The sequence below is a fragment of the Ovis canadensis genome, chromosome 8 (genome assembly GCF_042477335.2).
Source record: "Ovis canadensis isolate MfBH-ARS-UI-01 breed Bighorn chromosome 8, ARS-UI_OviCan_v2, whole genome shotgun sequence".
Classification (NCBI taxonomy): Eukaryota; Metazoa; Chordata; class Mammalia; order Artiodactyla; family Bovidae; genus Ovis; species Ovis canadensis.
Window position 1 is genome coordinate 21544125 of NC_091252.1, and position 21716 is coordinate 21565840.

The window sequence follows — 21716 nt, forward strand, 5'->3', positions numbered from 1 at the left end:
GTGCTGCACTCAATATGCCAGCAAGTTTGGAAAACTCAGCAGTGGCCACAGGACTGGAAGAGGTCAGTTTTCATTCCAATTTCAAAGAAAGGCAATGGAAAAGAATGCTCAATCTACCACACAATTGCACTCATTTCACACGCTAGTAAAGTAATGCTCAAAATTCTCCAAGCCAGACTTCAGCAATACGTGAACCGTGAACTCCCTGATGTTCAAGCTGGTTTTAGAAAAGGCAGAGGAACCAGAGATCAAATTGCCAACATCCGCTGGATCATGAAAAAAGCAAGAGAGTTCCAGAAAAACATCTATTTCTGCTTTATTGACTATGCCAAAGCCTTTGACTGTGTGGATCACAAGAAACTGTGGAAAATTCTGAAAGAATTTTCAGACCACCTAACCTTGACTGAAACTAACCTATAATATAGAGTTAATTCCCAACACCATTTAGATAAAAACTACACTCAGTACCCTGAGTGTTTTGAGACAGGTCTGTTTGTGTTTGTTTACATTTAGTACATTTAGTAAACAAACACAAACAGACCTGTCTCAAAACACTCAGGGTACTGAGTGTAGTTTTTATCTCCTAGAGTGTTACTTTTATAAGACCCAGTTGACAACAATGATGAACAAAGACCATTCAATGCCAGAGTGTACAACTAGCACTTTTGAGAACTCAGGTCTCTAATTTTAAAAGGTACAACTCTTCTTCTTTTCTGCTCCTAATCACAGCCAAGAGACCTTCTTTTTCTAATTAAATAAAAATATTTATTGAAGTGTTATTATTTTAAGGAGAAAATCTATGTTTAGTACAATCTTTCCAAAAAGTCAACATAAAGCTCAGCGGCACTGAAGGAAGGAACTGTTCAAGACAAAAACAGAATAGAATCATGTGACTTAATACCTTTAATCGCTAAATCAATCATAAAGGCATTAAATCAAATGTTCCTGAAACAGAAGCGGGGATGAAACGGGGGTACCCTGGGGAGAGAGGATGAGAATGAATCATTTCTGACTGGCATGGATTTTAGTAAATGGGGAACTCAAAGAGAGTTTCAAACTGACGTTTCAGGTTTAGAAGACTAATTATTATAACTAATTATAATTATTAGAAACAGAAACAAGGAGGTTAACAAGGACAAATTGAAGAGCTGTTTCAGAGACTGCCAAGTTTTAGGTAAGAACATAGTGTCTGGGACTTCCCTGGTGGTCTAGTGGTTAAGAAACTGCCTTGCAACGCAGAGGACATGGGTTCAATCCCTGGTCAGGGAACTAAGATCCCCTATGCCACAGCACAACTAAGCCCACGTGCCATAATTACTGAGTTCATGCACCACAACTACTGAGCTCATGTGCCACAACCAGAGATCTGTGCACCGCAGTGAAATCCTGTGTGCCACAACAAAGACCCGACTGAACCAAATTTTTTAAAATTCCATAAAAAAGAACACAGTATTTAAATGTCAACAAATCGGTAGACATGCAAAACCGAAGCTGAGGAGGAAGGGAAGAACTGAAAGAATAGATGTGAGACTCATCATAATGGAGATAAAAGTTTTCCAGTGAAGAGCATACAGAAAAAGCCAAATAGTACATGGCTGAAAATGAACTTCAGCACAAGCTCACATTTACGAGCCACAAAGAAGAGTAGGAAGGTCAGTCAGCAAAAGCGGTTGGCAAAAATCTTACTTGGCTTGCTGACAAACTCCCCCACCTGAAATAAAAGTGATGTGGCTTTGAACGGCAAGCCACAGGTGGGAATTTTTCCCCACAAAAGGCAAAACTTCCCAGGGACCTGTATTCGACAGTCTCTGGTGCACCCGAGTCCAGTCTTTTTCTATCCTCGTGAGAAGCCAGGATGGCAGATTCAGCTCTGTACATTAGACAGACTTTGGGGCGATCTGGAAGGGGAAACTGAGGCAGCAGCAGGCTCCCTGTACCCGTCCAGCTTCCTCTTACAGCAAGTGATGAGCTCCTGGGAGGGCAGACATCTTCCTCAGCACTCCACTGCTACCCTCCAGCTTCCTGGGCTTTGAGGGTAACGGTCGCAGTCAAAGCCACTGGCTCTGACTCCCTAAGTCCCTGGATTACAGCGTCCTGGGTCGCTTTTCCAGCTTTCCAGTTTGCAAGGCAGCCAAGGCGGTTTCAGCACACCTTAAAGGAGTGCCTCAGAAGCAGCAGCTTCCCCAGGGCACAGGAACTTACTACCTCAGAAGCATCTCCCAAGGCCGAGCCCAGAACCAGTTCCTGCAGGCTTCCAGCAATTACATGAGGACCCAACCCCTTGTTTGGAATCCTCTTCTATTTAGAATACACAGAGTGGTTTCTGTTTCTGGCATAGACACAATATTCCATGCTGAACTGGCTTTAGAAATCAGACCCTCAAAAATAAAGGGGGGGTAGTCTGGGATCAGATATGCAACCTGACTGAATTTGAAGGCAGAGATGACTGCCTGCAACTAGAGGAGAAATGGATTCATGGAATCTGTGCTGCAGAGGAGCAAAATAATTACTTAAATTATGGCCTGTGGTTTTCTGAAATGAGCACCTTAGAATGAAGCTTATCAGAACAAGCAGCGGCTGGGAGAGAACCATGAAGAGAATGAGGCAGATGGAACGGTGGGGAGGGCGCCTGCTTCTGACTCCACCCGAGAGCTTAAAAAGGAAAATGACAACACAGGATTTAAAATGATTGGCTCAAGGCTCCAGTCAGACTATGGTACTCCATGCTGCCCTGCAATAATCTTATCCTTGCAGTCACAGGGCTGTCATCCCTAAAGTCAGAGTCTAATCTTGTAAGTTGTTGAATTATAACATGTGTGGCTAAATTAAATTTCTAGCCGCAGCGTGGTCTCCTCTGTGAACATCAGGGCTCTTATTGAGACAGAAAAGTACTTGGTAGATTCAAATCAAAATGAGCTCCCTTTGCTGGAAAAAGCTTTGCCTTCTTGGTCTGAAGATGTTGGTCCTGCCTTGCTTGGAGATTCTATAATCACCCCACCTTCCATGTGCGTGCTAAGGCATTTTAGTCGTGTCCAACTCTTTGTGACCCTATGGACTGTAGCCCACCAGGCTCCTCTGTCCATGGGATTCTCCAGGCAATAATACTGAAGTGGGTTGCCATTTCCTCCTCCAGGGGATCTTCCCAACCCAGGGATCAAACCTGCATCTGTCTCCTGCATTGGCAGTCGAGTTCTTTACCACCAGTGCCACCTGGGAAACCCACCTGGCACAGGGAAATAAAAATCCTCCTTATGCCCATCCCTCTACTTCTCTTTTCCCCCTTGCCAACTGCTCCAGTTTGGAGAATGAGATGTAGAACCCAGCAATCCAGCCTGCCCTCGGGAGACAAGTACAAAGTCTGCCTCAAGAGGAAAAAACCATACATACTAAAAGCAGTGCAAGACTGCCCACGATCATGTTGGCAGTAGGGCTGCCAGATAAGATACACGACCTTGAGTTAAATTTAAATTGTAAAAAAAAAAATTTAACATAAGTAGCTCCCAGATATTCTAGGGGACTTACTTATAATCAAAAACTTACTCATGCTGATCTGAAAACAAACTGAACTAGATGTCTTGTATTCTTTTTCCTCCTGAATTGGACAATCCTAATTGATGTAAGTCTAGGGAAACCAAACAAATTCTAAAGGTTCTGAACAGGATAGAAGGGCCACTACATTCTCTTTCGTGTTGTCACTGATAATTCATCAGTGTGAGTCAACAGGCCAAAAATCACCGATTCAAAATACTGGCCTGAGCATCTGTGAGTAGCTCTAACACAGTGGTTCCTGAATGGAAGTCCCAGAGATCAATGGGAATGGTACCTTTCAAGCCCTTCCTGCTGCTGCGGCTAAGTCGCTTCAGTCATGTCCAACTCTGTGCGACCCCACAGACAGCAGCCCACCAGGCTCCCTCATCCCTGGGATTCTCCAGGCAAGAGGTGGGTTGCCATTTCCTTCTCCAATGCACGAAAGTGAAAAGTGAAAGTGAAGTCATTCAGTCATGTCCGACTCTTAGCGACCCCAGGGACTGCAGCCTACTTGGCTCCTCCATCCATGGGATTTTCCAGGCAAGAGTACTGGAGTGGGGTGCCATTGCCTTCTCCAGATCTACTGAATTACAAACTCTGGGTTAATGTCCACAATCTCAATTTTAATAAGCCCTCCAGATATTCTTGAGTCAAAGCCTTGAAAGATAGTCCAAAGTATCTATGCCTACTCTATGGCAAAGGGACATTTACCAGAGTGACTACACACATGGGAAAGAGACATACCCAGTTTCCAGGGACACAGACTCTAAGCCGATGCTATTCTCTAGGGATCCCCAAAATGTTGCTATTATTTTCTACCAATCTGAGTGAAGGCTTTCTGGGGATTAGGAGATTTAAAAAATTATAATCAGTGGATGCACAAAACTAACATTGGTTATTTCCCCAGTTTTCTGAATATGTAGATGCAATAGAAATACTCTGAATCTAGCAGAATCCTCACACTGGCTTCCTGATCTCTGCAAATATACAGCGTAGCAATTCCATCATATTCCCAGTTAAACTTTCATATCTGGCTTGTGCAAAAGGTAAGTGGATTTTAGAGATGAACCACAGCTTACTGGAAACTTGATCAGGTGATGACTCTTACTTGCAGACATCCAGATGTGTTGTCCTTTCCAGCATAAAATCAGCAGAGTTTCTGACATGGGATAAGCATCTAACAAACTAACAAGTTCTTTTGTACCTAGTCCAGTAAGCAGAGCCCATTAGAAGTAGCTTGCTTTCATCTGGCAAGGATGCTAGTATATGCTCACTGTCTTATTTTAAGTATATTAATCTCTCTGGCTGTCCTAATGTCAATGGATACTATTTGATGACATCAGGCTGACTGTAGCTGGTGGGCAAGAATTTCATATATGGTAGGTGCCTTAATAAGTCACATGCAGGTCAAAGGGAAGGAAAGAGAGTCTATGAAAGCCCAGGGATCTGCTACCTCAATGCAGTTTCTGCGGGTCCAAAGGTCCCCTCCACAGGAAAAACACACTGCTTCACCTTGCACTTCCTATAACGAAAATGTAGGTGTTTTGCTGAGTTTTTCTCAGTTTTGAGGTAATACACGCAACACGTGTGTGTGCCGCTCTAAACAGAGCATCCGGTATGGTGTCACATGGAAGCAGGGCCCAGATCAAGGATGACTCTGCAACTGCCCCAACCTGGAGCACCATGGGGCTTTAGATCCTGCAGATGGAAAGGCACCCGGAGTGTCTGCAGCAGATCCAAATGCTGCCAGACGGCTCTGGCACACACCAGTAGGAAATCACAGTAGACACTTTCAGCGCTTTGAAGCAGGGCCATTATCTTTCTTAGACAGTAACTAATCTCCTTCAGAAAAATTGCTCCTGGCTTGCTTCTAGAGACTGAGGGTTCTGACCTCAGAGAACATCGAGTGATCGTAAGACCAAGCAGTAACTAATACACCAAACCATAAAGCTGACCAAGTGCAAGAGTATGATCCATCACCAAATGGAGGTGGTAATATAAGAGATCAGCCTGGAGTAGCTCCTGAACATGCAGGTAAGGTTGTATGAACAGGCGGCTCAACTCCCACAGCACCTATGTCTTCTGGATAACTGTTTCTCCCCATCCAATGATGCCTATTGTCGCTGGGGAGTTTTCTATGACCAGCCGACAGAAAAGAGAATTCAAGCTTGACTTAGAGATGTTTTCTCAAACTGGCACCAGCTGGAAGAGGTCTGCTGAATCATTACATCCCAGGAAGGGGTGACTTGTCAGTAGAAAGAAATTTATTGTCGGCCAATCGTCAAGCAGTATCTCTATCTCATTTTCACTTTATGTGGAAGGAAAGATGGTGAGACGTGTGGAATTACTTCAAAATAGGAGCAAGTCATGGGTGGCTTCAGAGGTGGTTGTCAGCACAGTGGAAGTTATTAATCATTATGAGTCTTAATCCAAGAGGCAAAGCCCAAAATGTGCTCCTGCAGTCAATCCAAAATTTTCTAAGCACCAAAACCCCTGTATGGAATCCCTTTCTGCTGAAAATACCTAGAGTGCTTTCCATTCCCTGCACTTAACCTTGACGTAAGAACACTCACAGAAGTGTGACCTGACTGAGTCATGTCTTCAGATTTTTTTATGAAGTCTGTGGTATCTAAATCTCTGCATATCTAAATCTCTTCTGATATAGTCTCTCTTCATAGACACCATACAGTAATTCTACCTACCAAGTAAATTAATCACTCCATCGTTGTAACAAGCAAAAAGTTTGATAAGGTCTTTGAAAAGAAGCATAAATGCAGCATTTATGACACCATTTGTTAGTTCATTTGGATGCACCTAGAAAAAAACGAAAATTTCATCTGTTATCTGCAAGTCATCAAATGACAATTTTTCTCAGAGCGTGTTAAAAAGTCTCAAACTATTTACCAAGAAATTGACTCATATTCAACAGATGCTATATAACTCTTTTCAGTAATCCTACTAATATATAAAGGATTGCCAATTGTTTGCTTCAACTTAAGTCAATGAAGTTGGCCTATCAAGTATAAGAAAAATACACATTTGATTAATGACCCATAGATAAATCAAACCCAACTTCTGAACACCTGTCCTCTTGCTGCTTTCACTATCGTATAGTACATTCTTTCCCTCCCCATATGTAATGGTCTCTTTGGAAGGGTTCAGACACCAGGGGCCTGCAGTGACTCAGGGAGGAAGCCTAGCATAGGGATAGACACCTTAGCCAACTACCCCTAAAATAATTCTTCAGACTCATAGCATTTACCCAGCACCCACCCAATACTCTAATCACCAACACAAAGAAGAATAATTTCTTCCCGTTTCCCGATCCCTGCTCTGCTCTTTCTCATTCTATGCCTTCTTTTCTCTTTTAATTAAGACAATACCACCATTAAAGGTAAGGAAAGCTAAGAAAAATTAATGAATAAAGACAAAAAAGTTAAGGGAAGTAGTTCCACATATAGCTAAGGGAACTCCTTACTGTAGAATCTTTCATAAGACAGTAACATGGTTTGCTGCTTTTTCTGAAATTTCACAGGAGTTGGGTGCTGTAACTAGGACTTGGTGACAGACTAACCCAAATAATCTTAACAGAGATTTCAAATAATAGTATTTGAGGAAAATCTTTGCTTTAGCCAACCACCATAACAGAGGAAAGCTAACAATGTGAGTTATAACTCTCCCTACATGTCAGAATATTTTATTTTCATGGATCAGATATGTTTCTTTAATTGAACTTTTATTTTGAAATTACTGTAAGTCCACATGCAGCTATTTAAAAAAAAAAAACAGATTTCACATACTGTTTACAGAATAATAGTACAGTCTCACAATCAGGATATGGATACCGATACAATATACCAATCTTATTCAGATTTCTCCAATTTTACTTGCTGCAAATGTGTTCAGTTCTATATAATCTTATCACATGTATGAACTAGTGTAGTTACACCAGAGTCGTGACACAGGTATGGTTTTGAGAAACACGTCATGTTGGAATCATCCAAAAGAAGGACCATGACATAATTTTTAAAAATAAATAAATAAAATAAAAGCCAAAAAAAAGAAAAAGAAAAATAATTCTCTTCTGCGGATGGTGTCACACAGGCAGACTGTATAAAATGGTTTTTAATAGCAGTCTGGGGTATTTACCTGCCGGATGTCCCTTCTGCAGCCACTTGATCCTGTCAACCACAACAGGAGGCCACCATCCTGCTCTGAACATACATCTCTCCAAGAATGCACTGCTTGTGGTTTTCCATGACTGAAGTTATTTAACACCTGTAAACTGCTCTGACAGTCTGGGCAACCAAAATTATCTCCACTGCACTGACAGCCTAAACTAAGTGTTCATCCAGGTCACTGACATGAAAATGAAAGTGTTAGTCGCTCAGTCGTATCCAACTCTTTGCAACCCCAGATTGTACCTCTGTCCATGGGATTCTCCAGGCAAGAACACTGGAGTGGGTTGCCACTGCCTTCTCTCGGGGGAATCTCCCAACCCAGGGATCGAACCCAGGCTTCCCACATGGCAGACAGATTCTTTACCAGCTGAGCTGCCAGGGAAGCCCAAGAATACCGGAGTGGGTAGCCCATCCCTTCTCCAAGGGAATCTTCCCGACCCAAGAATTGAACCAGGGTCTCCTGCATTGCATGTGGATTCTTTACCGACTGACCTACCCGGGAAGCCCCTCACTGACATGCTACTGCTGCTGCTGCTAAGTCATGTCAGTCATGTCCAACTCTGTGCGATCCCATAGATGGCAGCCCACAAGGCTCCCCCGTCCCTGGGGTTCTCCAAGCAAGAGCACTGGAGTAGGTTGCCATTTCCTTCTCCAATGCATGAAAGTGAAAAGTGAAAGTGAAGTCGCTCAGTTGTGTCCAACTCTTAGCGACCCCATGGACTGCAGCCCACCAGGCTCCCCCGTCCCTGGGATTCTCCAAGCAAGAGCACCGGAGTGGGTTGCCATTTCCTTCTCCAATGCAGGAAAGTGAAAAGTGAAAGTGAAGTCACTCAGTTGTGTCCGACTCTTAGCGACCCCATGGACTGCAGCCCACCAGGCACCTCCATCCAAGGGATTTTCCAGACAAGAGTACTGGAGTGGGTCGCCAGTGCCTTCTCCCTCACCGACATGAAGGGAATCTAAATCTACTTCCTGAGGAAATTCTTTATCTGCAGCCTACTTTCCAATAAAAGGCAACATGACTGCATAAAGATGCATTTTCTGGTGAGGTACGCACATCAAATTCCAGCAGTGCATCAATTTGTCCCTGCAGTATGGGCATGCTCTTCAGCAGCTTCTCAGGAGCCATTGTCCTCATGACACCATCAGCCCTACAATTAATAAAGAAAGGAAAAGGCAAAACTTACTTGTATGTGGAAAACTTGAGACCATGCACATTGTTCTAAGCTATTTTCCTTCTGTGCTGTGCGTGCTTAGTCACTCAGTTGTGTCCAACTCTTTGCGACCCCACAGACTATAGCCCTTCAGGCTCCTCCGTCCATGGGGATTCTCCAAGCAAGAATACTGGAGTGGGCTGCCATTTCCTCTTCCAGGGGAACTCCACCCAGGGATCAAACCCAGGTCTCCCACACTGCAGGTGGATTCTTTACCATCTGAGACCTTGCAGGTTGATTTTGAGATATGAAGAGGCCATGTTTGTTCTCCTCTCTGTACTCACAATCCTCAAATACACAGGCAATGCTTTCTATGCACCACCCTCAGTGTGGTCTGGATGGAAGAGGCCAGTTGAATTTATGAATGGACTTTTCTAAGTCTACAACAAAAATATTAATACTAGTATTAACACTCTAGGTTCCCTAAATCCTAGCTTGTTTATTTTTGACAGAGAGATAAAACATGTCTTGGTAAGACTTCAAAACCTGTAGACTAGGAGTAGAATTTATACTATTAAACATCAAGTGATGAAAAGGACATTCTGATTTGCAGGTTGGTCAAAAAGAGCTGAGTGTAAATAACCAGCTGAAGAGAATGAGACTACATGGAGCACTGCAGGGAGCACTCACTGCAGGCCTCCTAAGGATCCCCTGTATCCAAATAGTCAAGGGGCAGCAGGACCGAAACAGTGGAGGAAACGCCTAGGTGATGTGAACAGGTTGATAATGGCAGTGGGGTCTCTCCCACTTCTGGGGCAGGAAGAGCATCCCCAAGTGCCCTTATTTGCCTATTCAGGGTTCAGAAGTTTCTAAGAAGGCTGTGGCCCTACTGTGGAGAGGTCATGATCAAGCTAGAACATCAGCTAAGGCTTCCCAGGGCCACATAAGAAGCCAGGGGAAGGCATATGAACCAGACTCATCTCTAATAGAAGGGGATAAAGCCAAAATCTTAATTTTATAAAATTTTCACCCACAAGAAACTAATCTGTTTTGAACAGGCAAGATTATATTTTTCAGCCAAATTTAGGTCAGCTATCAGAAAATAGAGCTATATCTTTTGGGTTGATTCTTGAGACTAAAATATTAAATTTTCTATATGTTGCCATTATTTCAAACTATGAATGGGTACAGGATCTGCAAAGGAAGAGATGGTTAGATAGCATCATCAACTCAATGGCCATGAGTACTGTCAGTTCAATTATGGTGTGTTTGTATTGTGTGTGTGCATGTATAATAGCATGGGCTTCCCTGGTTGCTCAGTAGTGAATAATCTGCCTGCCAATGCAGGAGGCGCAGGTTTGGTCCCTGGGTCCGGAAGATCCCCTGGAGGAGGAAAATGGCAACCCACTCCAGTAGTCCTGCTTGGGAAATCCCATGGACAGAGAAGACTGCTGGGCTACATGCATGGGGTTGCAAAAGAGTGGGACAAGACTTAATAGGTCAACAGCAACAACAATGGATAATAGTAGAACAGTATCACCTGTCAAAAACAGATCTCCGTGCATACACACAGTTCAGTTTCACCTCAAACAAAATGTACTGAAATAATTATTGTCAGCTACAGCCACATTCTTTTAAATGAAACTTGTTTAAATTCTCTCAACTTAAAATTATTTTAAAGTATGTAAGTATTCAAGAATTTTGAGTTGATTTTAATAAAATAAACTGTTGTACCATGTCACCTTTGAGCAGCAAATCAGATTTTCTGCATGAAAATAAAAGCACAGTAACATTGCAACCTCAAGGCTAACTTTCATAATATTACTAGTTGAATTTCTTTTTTTTTTAAGGTGATTGTAAACTAGTTGGTATTTAACTTAGTTAAGATAAATCAAGTATGTCTCAAATACTTACTCTGCACAAACAAGTGTGAGGAAAAAAAAAAAACATACCCTTTCTTCACTCTGGCAAAATCAAATGCCATCTGTCTGTAAGAGAAGGCCTTTTCATTCAAATATCTGCTATAGCGCCTTATGAAGGTAGACATGTCATAACCTGGAGGAAGGGCAGAGGAAATAAAACTAATTAATAAAATATGCTCAACTGTGCTTTGCTTAGTTTCAATGTTTTTAAACTCCTCAAATGTAAATAATTCTAAGATGAGGTAAATAATTATACCAGAAAGGCCTCATTTAAAATCCTACTTCAGGCAAAAATACTTTTGGCATGAGACATTCCAATACTATTCCATTTAGTTATGCTACCATCTTTGCACAGAATGTCTTTTCTGAGGTTTCCTTGCGATTTTGTTCATTATTTCAGACTTAATACATGTAGTTATCTGAGAACTATTCATGCTTGGTATGCTTGCCTATACATAACAGACAACCAGAAAATATGATGAATGAACACATGATTGTAGAACAAATCCTATTAATTTACAAAAACATTTAAAACCAAGTACTTTTAAGTTGGGAATGTATTTTTAACTTAATTGCCTCCTATACCTTCATAAACAAACAACTGTGAGTCTAGCATGTCCACTGTTATTTTTTAAGGTAAATACTGAAAGACAAAAGATAAAATTAATATATAATTCATATGCTGAGTTGTCCAACAATTAAATATTTTAAAGCTACTATAAAGTAACTATATAGTTACATTTATATTTTATTCTTAGATATCCAGTGGAGCTATCAGTTACAGTGATTTTCAATGAATTATTTTGAATTAAAAAAATCAAAAGATTCTGTACCAAAAACATTAGCAAGAAAATTATAAAACATAATATTCTTACCATGGGATCCACTTTTGTCCAAAAAATTGCTGAGATTGAAGAGGGTATTTCTAGAAGCCAAATACTGAATAAATCTCTGAAAAACAAAAATCAGAATCAAATATCAATATTCTGAAAGCATTAATTTCAACAATTTCTGATATTAAAGGGAATTTTTAGGGAATTTCTAAAAATATGCATTCTCATTGTGATTTTTTTTTTCACTCAGTATAGTTTCTTTAGTCTCCCATTTTCTCTAATGGGGAATAAAAACTGAATCACATTCACTTAATTCTGAATCAGAATTAAGTTTTATGATCTTGCATTTCTGTATATAACAGAAACATTTGAATTTAATAGGATTCAGTAGGCATTCCATATAAAATGGCTAATTTTTAGTTTGTCAGTATTTTCCAAAACGAAACACTGTTATGTAAGCAATTTTCACACAGAGGCACAAAGGAGTACTTCCAATGGGAAAAACAATTTTGCTGTTTCTTTCTCCTAACATTTTCGTCCATTAATATGTTTACATGGTATATACATATTTAACACATGTCTAACAACATTTTTCTGAAAAATAGGTTAACAGAAGAGTAAAACTGTACTCCAGATGGCTTTCCTATATACTTCCTCTTATTTTTCTAATTAGTAAAAGTGTAAAGAGACTTAAGGCTTATCAGTCTCCCTCCCCTGCCCAAACAAGAAAACTTGGGTTTATGAATTTTACCTCATTTCCATGAACCATGAGATGATGTGTAGTGACTAAAGCTTTAAATACAACCACCCAGCTACTGTTCGTTGCCCGCTCAAAGAGCGTGTCTGCCATCTGAGGAATATTAACATTGGTCTCATTGGTAGCCTGGATCAAATCTATAAGAATAGAAGATTTCGGTCAATAACACAAATGATTGTGTAAAAAAAATTCATTTCAAATTTTAAACATTTAAACCTGTTTACAAAAGTATGAGTCCAAAATTGCATTGACAACTGTGAAACTGTATGTAATATTTTCACACATGAATACATATTAATAATTACATTTACCCAATGTATTTACTTTTTCTTGGGTTTTTTTTTTTCTACTGAATTCTCTTCTGTATCTTCTTCTGAATTTAATCCATTTTCTGGCCCCAGTGTCATTTTTTAGAAATAACAAACTCCAGGAATGCTAAGCTTCATGTTAATCTTTTTTGTTAGCACTTCTAGAACAATGTCTCAAACATGCAGATGTTTATTCTAGACACCATCTGAAGGCAACAGCTGAAACAGTATATCAAAAAGCCTACTTCATGTGGATTTTAATTTTGATGGGTGCTAATGAACACATAACACTAAAAGAGGGAAGAATTCCTCTAAACCCATCTAAAGCTACTTTACAATACTGTATTGATTTTGGCATACATCAACATGAATCCACCACAGGTGTACATGTGTTCCCAATCCTGAACCCCTCTCCCATCTCCCTCCCCATACCATCTCTCTGGGTCCCTGTTCATCAGCCCCAAGCATCCTGTATCCTGTACCGAACCTAGACTGGTGATTCGTTTCTTATATGATATTATACATGTTTCAATGCCATTCTCCCCAATCATCTCCCAATCATACAGGCATTAAACTACTATGATTTGACCTCAGTTCGTAAGAGAGCAAATCTTTGTAACACATTGACTGTCCACATCTACATATCAGCTGTGATTCCAGCTGTACCTCAGGGGGAAAAAAGGTCTATAGCCCCAAAAGAGGCTGCCCAGAATCCAGAAAATAGAGCACTGTCAAAAAATTAGCTGAGGCAACCAAAGATTATGTGCTAAGAAACAGAAGCGAAGCCACTCTGGGGCAGTGTGGCCTTAAGAAGACTACTGCAACAGCGCAAGGTAACCTCTTTAGCAAAACAAAACTGCGAGAATGCTATCAGAGGTCATCCCCACCCTACAGAGGACCATATGCGATACCCAGGGCCTAGGATATTCCATGCAACAAATGCAACGACAAACCCACCCTGTTTCTCACTTAAAATCCACACTTAGTACTCATTAAGCTCCACATTTGTTTTATGCATCTATTTTACAAAAAAATAAATTTTTTAAATCGATACTCCATCACTGAAATAGCTCTTATCTAAGATTAAAGGGTATCAATCATTGATATGAATTATAAATAGACCAAACCAGATTTCTTTCTTTATATTTATTTTAAACTTCTAGTCCCTGAACAGCCATCCCATAAAGTCTCCTTTTATTGGAATTCTACTCATTCTTAAGGAAATCTTTCCTGGTCCTATTTGAATGTAGTCACATGTTCCTCTGCTTAAAAACCTGAGGCATTTTATTCTTAGTGCCTAAAAGTGGGCGGGCTATTGTCCATGGTGTTGCAAAGATCAGACACCACTGACGCACGCACACACACACACATCCACATCAGATGTCTGTCTGTCATAAGTTCCTATAGTTCCCTGAGGATGGAAACAATCATACCAATGTCTGTTTCCTGGCAGGGCTTTGGAGAACACAGCACGCAGTAAACATGTGTTGAACACAATGTATAATAACCAAAATACTTTCCCCTAAATCTAAACAAACAGTTCTTTGAAAAAGACAAACTGCTATGCTCTAACATGATTTTCCAAGATTATATCATAGGACTGCTTTATACCTGAAACTCATTATCAGCTACAAGCTCTTCTATTCCTTTATTTATTGAACTGGTGATGTGGAAATGTACTGCTGATCAGAGCAGATGAATACATGCTCAGATAATTAAGAAGTCCCTGGAAGAATACAGAGATGCAAGATGACAGAGCAGGAAAGAGCCCAGGTCCAGAGCCCAGCTCAGCAACCATTTAGATGTACAACTTCAGAGAAATCACTTAATATACCTGTGGTTTGGTTCCTTAACTTCATTTTTTTTACTTTATTTTACAATACTGTATTGGTTTTGCCATACATCAACATGAATCCACCACGGGTGTACACGTGTTCCCAATACTGAACCCCCCTCCCTCCTCCCTCCCCATACCATCTCTCTGGTTCATCCTTGTTCACCAACCCCAAGCATCCTGTATCCTGCACTGAACCTAGACTGGTGATTCATTTCTTATATGATATTATACATGTTTCAATGCCATTCTCCCAAATCATCCCACCCTCACCCTCTCCCACAGAGTCCAAGAGACTGTTCTATACATCTGTGTCTCTTTTGCTGTCTCGCATATAGGGTTATCGTTATCATCTTTCTAAATTCCATATATATGTGTTAGTATACTGTATTTGTGTTTTTCTTTCTGGCTTACTTCACTCTGTATAATAGGCTCCAGTTTCATCCACCTCATTAGAACTGGTTCAAATGTGTTCTTTTTAATGGCTAAGTAATACTCCATTGTGTATAACTTTATTATTTTTTTATTTTATTTAATTTTTTTTTAATTTTAAAATCTTTAATTCTTACATGCGTTCCCAAACATGACCCCCCCTCCCACCTCCCTCCCCACAACATCTCTCTGGGTCATCCCCATGCACCAGCCCCAAGCATGCTGCACCCTACGTCAGACATGGACTGGCAATTCAATTATCACAGGGGTTCCCTGGGGGCTCAGCAGTAAAAACTCAGCCTGCAATGCAGGTGCTTCAGGAGACTTGGGTTTGATCTCTGAGTTGGGAAGATCCCCTGAAGGAGGGCATGGCAACTCACTCCAGTATTCCTAGTTGGAAAATCCCATGGACAGAGGAACCCAGCCTGCTACAGTCCATAGAGTTGTAAACAGTCATACAGGACATGGCCAAAGCGACGGAGCACGGCGTTATTACAGAGATTGCAAATGGTCTGAAGAAAGTAGGTACCCAAAGTAAATGCTTGTAAATGCTGTGATCCATACACTGCACTGAGAATGTGGTGGGGCATTAGCAAAGATGCCATGGAAAGGAGAGTTGAGTGGGACCCTAAAGTCAGCTGTGACGTGGGAGGGGAGTGAGGACATTTTTAGCAAATGTGCAGAGTAAAGCTGTAAAAAAAAAAAAATGATGAATGTGACAGAGCACTGGGTTTGAGTCTAGAGGGGTGAGATGGGGTGGGAGGAAGGTTCAAGAGGGAGAGGACATACATATACCTATGGCTGATTCATTTTGATGTATGGCAGACACGAACACAATATTGTAAAGCAATTATCCTCCAATTAAAAAATAAATCAAAGAGGTACCATCTCATGCCAGTCAGAATGGCTGCGATCCAAAAGTCTGCAAACAATAAATGCTGGAGAGGATGTGGAGAAAAGGCTACCCTCTTACACTGTTGGTGGAAATGTAAACTAGTACTGCTACTATAGAGAACAGTGTGGAGATTCCTTAAAAAACTGGAAATAGAATTGCCGTATGACCCAGCAGTTCCACTGCTGGACATATACACCAAGGAAACCAGAACTGAAAGAGACACGTGTACCCCAGTGTTCATCGCAGCACTGTTTACAATAGCCAGAACACGGACGAACCTAGATGTCCACTGGAAGATGAATGGGTAAGAAGCTGTGGTACATATACACAATGGAATATTAACTCAGTTATTAAAAAGAACGTACTTGAGTCAGTTCTAATGAGGTGGATGAAACTGGAGGCTATTTTACAGAGTGAAGTAAGTCAGAAAGAAAAACACCAATACAGTATATTAACGCATCTATATGGAGTTTAGAAAGATGGTAATGACGACCCTATACGCAAGACAGCAAAAGAGACACAGATGTAAAGAACAGACTTTTGGACTCTGGGGGGAAAAGGCGAGGGTGGAATGATTTGAGAAAGTAGCATTGAAACATGTATATTATCATGTGTGAAATAGACCGCCAGTCCCAGTTTGATGCATGAAACAGGGCACTCAAAACTGGTGCACTGGGACAAACCAGAGGGATGGGATGTGGAGGAAGATGGGAGGGGTTTTGGGATGGGGGACACATGTACTCCCGTGGCTGATTTATGTCAATGTATGGCAAAACCACCACAATATTGTAATTAGCCTCCAATTTAAGTAAATAAATAAATTTTAAAAATGAATAAAATTTTTAAAAATGAGAGCCTCCTAGGAGAACTGTGGTGGTCTGGGGCTGTGCATATGTGGGTAGATGGAGGGGAGAGCTTAACTAGAAAGCCAAGGAAAGGCCAGTGAGAGATCCCACACCTCACATTAAAGAGTTTCAACTTTAACCTATGGAGCAAGGGGAACCCCCTGGGAGTATTTCAGCAGAAAAGTACCAGTAAAACTTTTCTTTTACCGGCAACCACATGGCTTGGCTGACTACTAAATAATATCTGCAAGGTAAAAAGATATACAAGATAAGAAATAATTACCTTTGTCCGAAAAGATACAACAGAGACAAGGGCAAGTTAGAAAGCCCTGGGAGATGAACCTGAACTCATGAAAAGGCAGTGGAGACAGACAGAAATGATGAAAGAAGCAGAAAAATATTTAGGCGGTAAAGCTGATGGGGATTTGCAAGTGTGCACACAGATCCTGTAAGCAAAAAAGATTTCTAGTTTAGGGCCGAGTGAATGCTTTTTTACTGACACAGGAGGAAAGCTGGTTCCAAAGGAGATATAAACTATTTTTGACATGCTGTTGGAACTCAATTTGAGATGCCGGACAGGGGACTGGAAAGAAACGAAATGTTAGTTACTCAGTTGTACGCAACTCTTTGTGACCCCCATGGGCTGCGGCTTGCCAGGCTCTTCTGTCCATGGGATTCTTCATGCAAGAATACTGGAGTGGGTTGCCATTTCTTTCTCCAGGAGATCTATCTGACCCGGCAAACCAGGTCTCCAGTATTGCAGGCAGACTGTTTACCATCTGAGCCACCAGGGAAGCTCAGGGGACTGGAAGTTCAACTTTGGGAGTCACCAGCAACAATAAGCAACAGTTAGAACCAGACATGCATGGAACAACAGACTGGTTCCAAATTGGGAAAGGAGTACATCAAGAATGTATATTGTCACTCTGCTTATTTAATTTATATAGAGTACATTATGTGAAATGTCAGGCTGGATGAAGCACAAGCTGGAATCAAGATTGCAGGGAGAAATAGCAATAACCTCAGATGCGCAGATGATTGACACCACCCTAATCCGTCTAGTCAAGGCTATGGTTTTTCCTGTGGTCATGTATGGATGTGAGAGTTGGACTGTGAAGAAAGCTGAGCGCCAAACAATTGATGCTTTTGAACTGTGGTGTTGGAGAAGACTCCTGAGAGTCCCTTGGACTGCAAGGAGATCCAACCAGTCCATTCTAAAGATCAGCCCTGGGTGTTCTTTGGAAGGAATGATGTTAAAGCTGAAACTCCAGTACTTTGGCCACCTCATGTGAAGAGTTGACTCACTGGAAAAGACTCTGATGCTGGGAGGGATTGGGGGCAGGAGGAAAAGGGGATGACAGAGGATGAGATGGCTGGATGGCATCACCGACTCAATGGACGTGAGTTTGAGTGAACTCCAGGAGATGGTGATGGACAGGGAGCCTGGTGTGCTGCGATTCATGAGGTCGCAAAGAGTCGGACATGGCTGAGTGACTGAACTGAACTGAATGGCAGAAAGCAAAGAGGAATTAAAGAGCCTCTTGATGAGAGTGAAAGAGGAGAGTGAAAAATATGGTTTAAAACTCAATATTCAAAAAACTAAGATCATGGCATCTAGTCCTATCACTTCATGGCAAACAGACGGGGAAAAATGTAAACAGTGACAGAGTTTTTGTTTTCTTGGGCTCCAAAATCACTGTGGGCGGTGACTGCAGCCACGAAATTATAAGACACTGGCTCCATGGAAGACAAGTTGTGACAAACCTAGATAGCATATTAAAAAGCAGAGACATTACTTTGCCAGCAAAGGTCTGTATAGTCAAAGCTATGGTTTTTCCAGTAGTCATGTACAGATGTGAGAGTTGAACCATAAAGAAGGCTGAGCATTGATGAACTGATGCTTTCAAACTGTGGTGCTGGAGAAGACTCTTGGAAGTCCCTTTGAGAGCAAGGAGATCAAACCAGTCATTCCTAAAGGAAATCAACTGTGACTATTCATTGGAAGGACTGATGCTGAAGCTAAGGCTGCAATACTGTGGCTACCTGATACAAAGAGCCAACTCACTGGAAAAGACCCTGATGCTGGGAAAAACTGAGGGCAGGAGGAGAAGCAGGTGACAGAGGATGAGATGGCTGGATGGCATCATCGACACAACGGACATGCATTTGAGCATACTCCTAGAGATAATGAAGGACAGGGAAGCCTGGCGTGCTGCAGTCCATGGGCGCCAAAAAGTTGGACACAACTGAGCGACTGAACAACAGTAGCAACGATATAGGAGATGAGATCATGCATGCAGAGGAGACAACCCATGGGTCACACACAGAACAATGAAAAGTATTCATTATAAATAAGAAAATAAAAAACAGTATTAAGAAAGACCAATATTTAAGAAAGCTTCCCTGGTAGCTCAGATGATAAAGAATCCACCTGTAAGGAAGGAGACCCAGGTTTGATCCCTGGGTCAGGAAAATCCCCTGGAGAAGGGAACAGCAACCTACTCAGTATCCTTGCTTGGAGAATTCCATGGACAGACCACGGGACTGCAAACAGTCAGACACAGCTAAGTGACTAATGCTAATATTTAAGAGATGACTGGAAAAGAACTGAGCAAAACAGCAGCCAGAATGGTAAAGAGAAGCCTCGGAAAATTAAATTTTGGAGCCAATTAAGAAGAGAGCTTCAAATATTTCAAGCAGCAATTAGGGATAACTGGTATCAAACACTACAGAAATCCAAGCAACTAGAACCCTAAGAATAGAAGGTGTGACTAGGAGACTGCTGCCATGTAAAAGAAAGAAAGCCCAAGCACAGCCTGGATGTGACATTTAAAGCTAGAAGGTATTTAAGCTTGTTTGAGACCAAGAAGGAAAAGTCAAAAAGAGCTGAGTTTGAAAAGAGAGAAGAGGTAATTTATGGCATGTTCACCAGGCAGGATAAGGTCTAGAACCCAGGGCTCAGATGTTGGGATTAGCCTCAGAGAAGGTTACACAATGAAGATGGGTGCTCTTGGATGGAGATGGGAGAAGGATGACAGAAAGAAGGCCACTGAGAAGCAAGTCTCTGGTGAAGCAGTAAGCTATTAATTGTATTAAATCATAATTTTAGTATCCTCATCTTTGTAATACTCTATGTCAGGATTGGCAAACTACAGCTAGCTGGGCAAACCAGGTCTGCTTGATGGTTTGTTTGGGTTTTTTTTGGTTTTCAAATCATCCTTTATTTATTGCTTTTTCATTTATTTTTTTTATTGAAGGACAATTGCTTTATGGAATTTTGTTGTTTTCTGTCAAACCTCACCCTGAATCAGCCATAGGTGTATACATACATCCCCTCCCTTTTGAACCTCCCTCCCACCTCCCTCCCCATCCCACTCCTCTAGGTTGATACAGAGCCCCTGTTTGAGTTTCCTGAGCCATACAGCAAATTCCCGTTGGCTGTGTATCTTGCATATGGTGATGTAAGTTTCCATGTTTCTCTCTCCATGCATCTCACCCTCTCCTCCCCTCTCCCCATGGCCACAAGTCTGTTCTCTATGTCTGCTTCTCCACGGCTGCCCTGCAGTAAATTCTTCAGGACCTTTTTTCTAGATTCCGTATATATGCATTAGAATACAATATTTATCTTTCTCTTTCTGACTTACTTCACTCTGTTTAACAGGTTCTAGGATCATCCGCCTCATTAGAATGGACTCAAAGGCGTTCGTTTTAATGGCTGAGTAATATTCCATTGTGTATATGTACCACAGCTTCTTTATCTACTCATCTGTTGATGGACATCTAGGTTGCTTCCATGTTCTAGCTGTTCTAAACAGTGCAGCAATGAACAATGGGATACATGTGTGTTTTTCAATTTTGGTTTCCTCGGGGTATATGCCTAGGAGTGGGATTGCTGGGTCATATGGTGGTTTTAGTCTTAGTTTTTTAAGGAATCTCCATACCGTCTTCCATAGTGGCTGTATCATTTCACATTCCCACCAACAGTGCAAGAGCATTCCCTTTTCTCCACACCCTCTCCAGTTTTTACTGTTGGTAGACTTTTTGATGACGACCATTCTGACCAGTGTGAGGTGATTATCCCACTGTATGTAGCTTCGATTTGCATTTCTCTAACACTGAGCCATGTTGAGCATCTTTTCATGTGTTTGTTAGCCAGCTGTATGTCTTCTTTGGAAAAATGTCTGTTTAGGTCTTTTCCCCACTATTTAATTGGGTTGTTTGTTTTTCTGGTCTAGAGTTGTATGAGCTGCTATATTTTGGAAATTAGTCCTTTGTCAGTTATTTCATTTGCTATTATTTTCTCCCATTCTGAGGGTTGTCTTTTCACCTTGCTTATAGTTTCCTTTGCTGTGCAAAAGCTTTTAAGTTTAATCAGGTCCCACTTGTTTACTTTTGTTTTTATTTCCATTACTCTAGGAGGTGGGTCATAGAGGATCTTGCTTTGATTTATCTCATCGAGTGTTCTATGTCTTCCTCTAAGAGTTTTATAGTTTCTGGTCTTACATTTAGGTCTTTAATCCATTTTTAGTTTATCTTTGTGTATGGTGTTAGGAAGTGTTCTAATTTCATTTGTTTACATGTAGCTGTCCAGTTTTCCTAGCATCATTTATTGAAGAGGCTGTCTTTGCCCCATTGTATCTTCTTGCCTCCTATGTCATATATAAGGTGCCCATAAGTGCATGGGTTTCTTTCTGAGCTTTTTATTTTATTCCATTGGTCTATATTTGTGTTTTTGTGCCAGTACCATACTGTCGTGATGACTGTAGCTTTGTAGTATAACCTGAAGTCAGGAAGGTTGGTTCCTCCAGCTCCATTCTTCTTTCTCAAGACTGCTTTGGCTATTCAGGCTTTTGTGTTCCCATGTGAATTGTGAAATTTTTTTTTCTAGTTCTGTTAAAAATGTCATTGGTAATTTGATAGTGTTTGCGTTGACTCTATAGATCGTGTTTGGTAGTATAGTCATTTTCACAATACTGATTCTTCCTACCCAGGAACATGGAATAGCTCTCCATCTGTTTATGTCATAT

The 21716-nt window shown here is 41.1% G+C and overlaps 1 protein-coding gene across 17 annotated transcripts in view; it reads right to left on the reverse strand.

The window, feature by feature from the left end:
- The window catches only part of SNAP91 (synaptosome associated protein 91), a 172168-nt gene that overhangs the window by 97786 nt on the left and 52666 nt on the right, over positions 1 to 21716 (reverse strand). For all 17 annotated transcript variants that reach the window (XM_069598999.1, XM_069598991.1, XM_069598997.1 and 14 more), the window contains exons 3-7: positions 12370 to 12512; positions 11661 to 11736; positions 10816 to 10918; positions 8767 to 8860; positions 6231 to 6342 (exon numbers count right to left, since the gene is read on the reverse strand). In XM_069598999.1, coding sequence (XP_069455100.1) covers positions 6231 to 6342; positions 8767 to 8860; positions 10816 to 10918; positions 11661 to 11736; positions 12370 to 12512 — 528 coding nt within the window. The remainder of the gene's footprint in view (positions 1 to 6230; positions 6343 to 8766; positions 8861 to 10815; positions 10919 to 11660; positions 11737 to 12369; positions 12513 to 21716) is intronic.